The following is a 5,695-nucleotide window of genomic DNA, read 5'->3' as shown; positions in this document are numbered from 1 at the left end:
ACATATTATTTCCCACGGTCTATCTGAGTGCTTTACATATATATATATGTTTTTAATTTTTTTTCTTTATACTCCCTTTATTTAGGATTTCCACTATTCAGGTTCACAGGACTATCTACAGAAACACTAGGTCCACATGCGGCCGACATGATCAGAGACAATTCGCCCCCTCCCTGCTCTGCTTCCTGCAGGCCCAAGGGAACATATAGTCCTTGTCTCACAACAAAAACTCTGTACATGCAAATCAAAACAAAACAAACAATTAATGACTATCTACAAGGCTTGCTCTTTGTAGAGGCTGCAGGCTCTGGAGGCTGAAGAAATTCGTACAGGTCATGGGTCACATCTGGCTGCTCACCGACACTGAGGCGAGAAGGGCTTCTCAGGTGGTGCAGATCCCTGTCGGAGGTGTTAGACAGGGAGCTGAGGTTGGACGATGGCCGGGAGCCCCCACGCTCTGCTTGCGCCTCATGCAGATCCTGTAGGAGCTTCGTCGTCTCGTCCAAGTTCAGATGGCCGTCATCACGGTCCAGCTCCTTCTTCACTTTCCCCAGAGAGCTGAGCATGGAGATGTCCAAAGAGACGTCAGAATACCACTTCATTGACATGAAATCCAGCACAGAGCCACCATCTCCTAGGGAGTCCCCAGTCTTTACTTCTTCTGATGGCTTCATCGTGACACTTCTCCTCTGCCTCAGCTGGAAGAGCATCCGGGAGTGGACTCCGCCTGTGATCTGGTCCAGGAGGTCGTCCACCATTCTCTTGCTGTAGCTCCCAGCATCCTTCACAAACTCCTGCAGGCTCAGCGCACACTGCACACCCCTCCATAGGCAGAATACAGAAGCTCCGTTTCGTCTGGTTTCAAGTCTCCAAATACAGAATGATTGTGCATGGAAAGCGCAGTACTGGCACTTGAGAGAAATGTGACTGTGCTCCTTCCCTCCTCATCTTTGAAGCCCGGAGTGGTGAAGCTGAAGCCGGGAAGCAGCTTGCTGGAGAGGGAGCTCAGGTCCACCGGGTGGGTCTCCTCCTCGTCGTGCATCTGGCTCAGCCGTGTTGACCACGCCGTAGAGCAGGCTCCCATTCCCACTCTTCTTCAGGTAGCCCATCTCGCCCCCTGGAGGGAGTCGGTTGATCCTGTCCCAGAGCCCTGCCCTCCCTCCCACACCCCACCAGGCCTCACCATCTCCCTGGTTGGTCCTCTTGGAAATGGCCATCGCTGGGTGCCCTCTGAAGGTGGCTGCCTGCTCTACCAGAGCCTCGTGAAGCACCTCATAGCTGCACAGCAAGACTACCAGCGTCGGGCCCAGGTGCACTATGAACAGGTGAACAGTGAGCACCTGCCCATAGTAGGCCTTCACCTACAGCGACCAGGTGGGTGGCCTTGAGCCCCAAGGGACCGCCATGTGTCTGTCTGTCCATCTGTGTGTCTCTCGGCAAGTGGTCACCTCTGTGGCTGGCACCCCTGGGTCTCGATTTCACTGCTCCCAGTCTCTCTGGGCATTTCTCTCCATGTGTCTTTTTATTTATTTATTTTTAATCCTCATCCAGAGATATGTTTATACTGATTTTGAGAAAGAAAGAGATGATAGATAGATGATAGATGATAGATAAATAGATGATAGATAGGTAGACAGAGAAACATTGATGTGGGAGAGAAACATGGGTCAGTTGCCTGGTTGTTTTCCCGTATGCGGCCCAACCAGGGGATTGGACCCGCAGCCCAGGTATGTGCCCTGACCAGGCATTGAACCCACAGCCTTTCGGTGGATGGCACAGCCATCCAACCACCTGGCCAGAGGGTTGTTTCTTTTTTTCTTTTTCTTTGTTTAAACCTCTGCAATTATTAGTTTATTAGTATCATCCAGAACTCAGATGTTCACTGTTCCTCCTGAAAGTACATAAACGAATGCAAATGAAAATGTCCAAGTCAAAATTATATAACAAAACAGCACTCCATCACAAAACATGTAAAGTTATAAGAACGCTATTTTAAGACACTGGCACCATAAAAGAATGTCAAAAACCACAACATGGCCAAATTGCTTCCTAAACAGCTAAGTGGATAAACATGACCACCCTAATGAGTTTTGAGTCTTATAAAAATCAAATTCAGAAAAATTAGACAATTCAATCTGTGATACAAAGTTTATTTCCCTCATGTCTATTTGATTTTATAAAGGGGCAAACTATAGTTTGGAAAATATACTTGATCTTAAATGTGGCATACATTTTTAAAAGTTGGCCCAATTAATTAAAAATACCTTTAATGGAGTCTCAAGTTTCCTAAGCAATCCGTATTTAGATAAATAAAAGACATTTGCAGTCAGCACTTTTTTTTTTTCTTCAGAGCCTTTGCCAGGACTAATGTCAACATAAAACTTCATACCGCAGTCTTGCATTTTAAGCTCACGCTTTTGGTGATACATTCTCAGGCCTTCTTTAATGTGGGAACTGCAAACATAACTGCCATTACATGGTAATGGCGGTTAAAAAAATGTCAAGTCCTCATGTAAAGATTAGAACATACTTTTCTATTAGTCCTTCAGGACAGACTTGCAAATGTTTGATTCCAATAATCCCATGCGTGAGTAGAGCAGTTACTTTTCACTTTGTAAATGTAACTGGGCTATGTGAAAATTATCAACTGACCAAGATTTTGAGTTTGTTATGGATGAAAACGGTCTCAATACAATTCTCATTACCCTCATCCCAATTATGCAGGGTGTGTAGACAAAAGCATTTTATCAGCTAACTATATGAAAAGATAAACGCTGTAATTATATGATCCAAAATGGGCAAAAGCAAGACTAGCTTCCCCTCAAGAAGAAAAATGTCAGACCTGAATAGGCCAATAACAACTGAGGAAATAGAAGCAGAAATAAAAAATAAAAAACTCCCAGCAAGAAAAAGCCCAGGTCCGGACAGCTTCACAGGAGAGTTGCACCAAACATTCAAAGAGAACTAACACCTCTACTCCTCAAACAATTCCAAAAAATCCAAGAGGAAGGAACACTTCCAAGCTCTTTTTTTTATTTTATAAATTCACTTTTTTTATTTTTTATTTTATTTTATTTTTTAAAAATATATTTTATTGGTTTTTCACAGAGAGGAAGGGAGAGGGATAGAGAGCTAGAAACATCGATGAGTGAGAAACATCGACCAGCTGCCTCCTGCACGCCCCCTACCGGGGATGTGCCCACAACCAATGTACATGCCCTCGACCGGAATCGAACCTGGGACGTTCCAGTCCGCAGACCGACGCTCTATCCACTGAGCCAAACCGGTTTCGGCCCAAGCTCTTTTTATGAGGCCAGCATTACCCTAATTCCAGAGTCAGATAAAGACATTGCAAAGAAAGAGAATTACAGGCCAATATCCCTGATGAACATAGATGCTAAAATCCTCAACAAAATATTAGCAAATCAGATCCAGCAATGTATTAAAAAGATCATACACCACGACCAAGTGGGATTTATTCCAGGGATGCAAGGCTGATATAATATTTGCAAATCAATAAATGTGATACATCACATAAACAAATTGAAAGACAAAAATCACAAGATCATATCAATAGATGCAGAAAAAGCATTTGACAAAATCCAACACCCATTTTTTTTTAATATATTTTTTATTGATTTTTTACAGAGAGGAAGGGAGAGGGATAGAGAGTCAGAAACATCGATGAGAGAGAAACATCCATCAGCTGCCTCCTGCACACCTCCTACTGGGGATGTGCCCACAACCAAGGTACATGCCCTTGACCGGAATCGAACCTGGGACCTTTCAGTCCGCAGGCCGACGCTCTATCCACTGAGCCAAACCAGTCAGGGCCCAACACCCATTTTTTGATTAAAAAAAAATCTTAGCAAAGTGGGAATATAGGGAGCATATCTCAACATGATAAAGGCCATATATGACAAACTTACAGTGAACATCATGTTCAATGGGCAAAAACTACAACCATTTCCACTAAGAACAGGAACAAGACTGGGAGGTCCTCGTTCACCACTCTTAGTCAACACTAGAGGCCTGGTGCATGAAATTCATGAACAGGTGTGGTCCCTAGGCCTGGTGGGTGATCAAAGAGCGAGCATCTGGCGTGGAAGGGCAGGTCCCAGCTGACCTCTGGGCCCTGGGCAGCACCTGGGCCCCTGGGCCCGCGCGCTCCCCTCCTCCTGAGTCACAGCACCCAAGTCCCCAAGCGAAGATGTGGTGAGCACAGCCGGACCCCGTGGGCCTGGGTGCAGTGTGGGCCTCTGGGCTGCCCAGCAGCACCACTCGGAAGCTGGGCAGGCAGTGCGCTCTCTTGCAGACAGGCTCTGCATGAACCTACGGGGAGCCAGACTGGCCCCTGTGGTCCTGGTGGCTGTGGCCCAGCTCACCCAGAAGAGGCCATGCAGGTGTGTGGAAGTCTCCTTGCAGGCACTCAGCACCTGAGTGTGGGGTAGGGGGATGGGCTTTCCCGGTGAGTGAGCCCTGTTGTCCCAAGGGGGGTAGCAGGGGAGTGAGAGCGAGCTCGGCAGGAACCCCCCCCCCCTTCTCACCGTACCTCCGTCCCTGTCACCCCCTGCTTCCAGGTAGCAGGCGAGAGGTCGTAGTGCATCGCCAACACCCGCCATGTTCTGCGCTGCCCCCTGGTGGTCAGTGCATGTCATAGCGAGTGGTCAAACTCCCAGTCTTTCAGTCGAACAAATGCCCGAGGGGACAATTTGCATATTAGGTTTTTATTATATAGGATAGTACTGGAAGTCCTAACCACAGTGATCAGATAAGTAGAAGAAACAAAAGGAATCTAAATTGGAAAGGAGGAAGCAAAACTCTCATTATTCACAGAATACATGATATTGTACATAGAAAACCCTAAAGACTCCACCAAAACACTACTAGATTTAATAAATGAATTTGGCAATGTAGCAGGATACAAAATCAACATCCAAAAATCGATGGCTTTTTTATGCACCGATAATGAATTCTCAGAAAGAGAAACTAAACAAACAATCCTATTTATCATTGCAACAAAAAAATTAAGATACTTAAGAATAAACTTAACAAAGGAGGCTAAAGACCTATACTTGGAAAACTATAGGACATTGAAAAAAGAGAACAAAATATAAACAAGTGGAAGAATATACCATGTTAATGGATTAGTAGAATTCACATCATTAAAATGTAGTCTATACTACCCAAGGCAATCTACAGATTCAATTCACTCCCCATTAAAATACCAATGGCATATTTCACAGGTCTAGAACAAATACTCCAAAAATTTATATGGAACCAAAAAAGACCCTGAATAGCCACAGCAATCTTGAGAAAGAAGAACAAAGTTGAAGGGATCACAATACCAGATATCAAGTTATATTTACAAAGCCACCAAAATCAAAACAGTCTCAAACTGGCACAAGGACAGGCATATAGATCAATGCAACAGAACAGAGACTCCAGAAATCAACCCAAGCCATTATGCTCAATATTTGACAAAGGAAGCAAGAATATATAATGGAGTCAAGATAGTCTCTTCAATAAATGGTGTTGGGAAAATTGGACAGATACATACAAAAAAAAAAAAAATGAAACCAGATCACCAACTTATACCATACAAAAGAATAAACTCAGAATGGATAAAAAACTTAAATCTAAGTCTTGAAACCATAAAAATCCTAGAAGAAATCATAGACAGCAAAATCTCAGA

The 5,695-nt window shown here is 44.4% G+C and overlaps 1 protein-coding gene across 1 annotated transcript; it reads right to left on the bottom strand.

Moving 5' to 3' along the window:
• Positions 1 to 235: 235 nt before the first annotated feature.
• Positions 236 to 4,606, bottom strand: LOC103284693 (bromodomain-containing protein 9-like). The gene is given in 5 exon segments (XM_054711124.1): positions 236 to 823; positions 826 to 1,036; positions 1,038 to 1,361; positions 4,386 to 4,436; positions 4,553 to 4,606. Coding segments are annotated over 5 exon segments (1,194 nt in total). The 3' UTR covers positions 236 to 269.
• Positions 4,607 to 5,695: the final 1,089 nt, after the last annotated feature.

Source organism: Eptesicus fuscus, chromosome 21, assembly GCF_027574615.1.
Source record: "Eptesicus fuscus isolate TK198812 chromosome 21, DD_ASM_mEF_20220401, whole genome shotgun sequence".
Classification (NCBI taxonomy): Eukaryota; Metazoa; Chordata; class Mammalia; order Chiroptera; family Vespertilionidae; genus Eptesicus; species Eptesicus fuscus.
The sequence above is the reverse complement of the archived record's forward strand: the minus strand, read 5'-3'. Positions and strand labels throughout refer to the sequence as shown.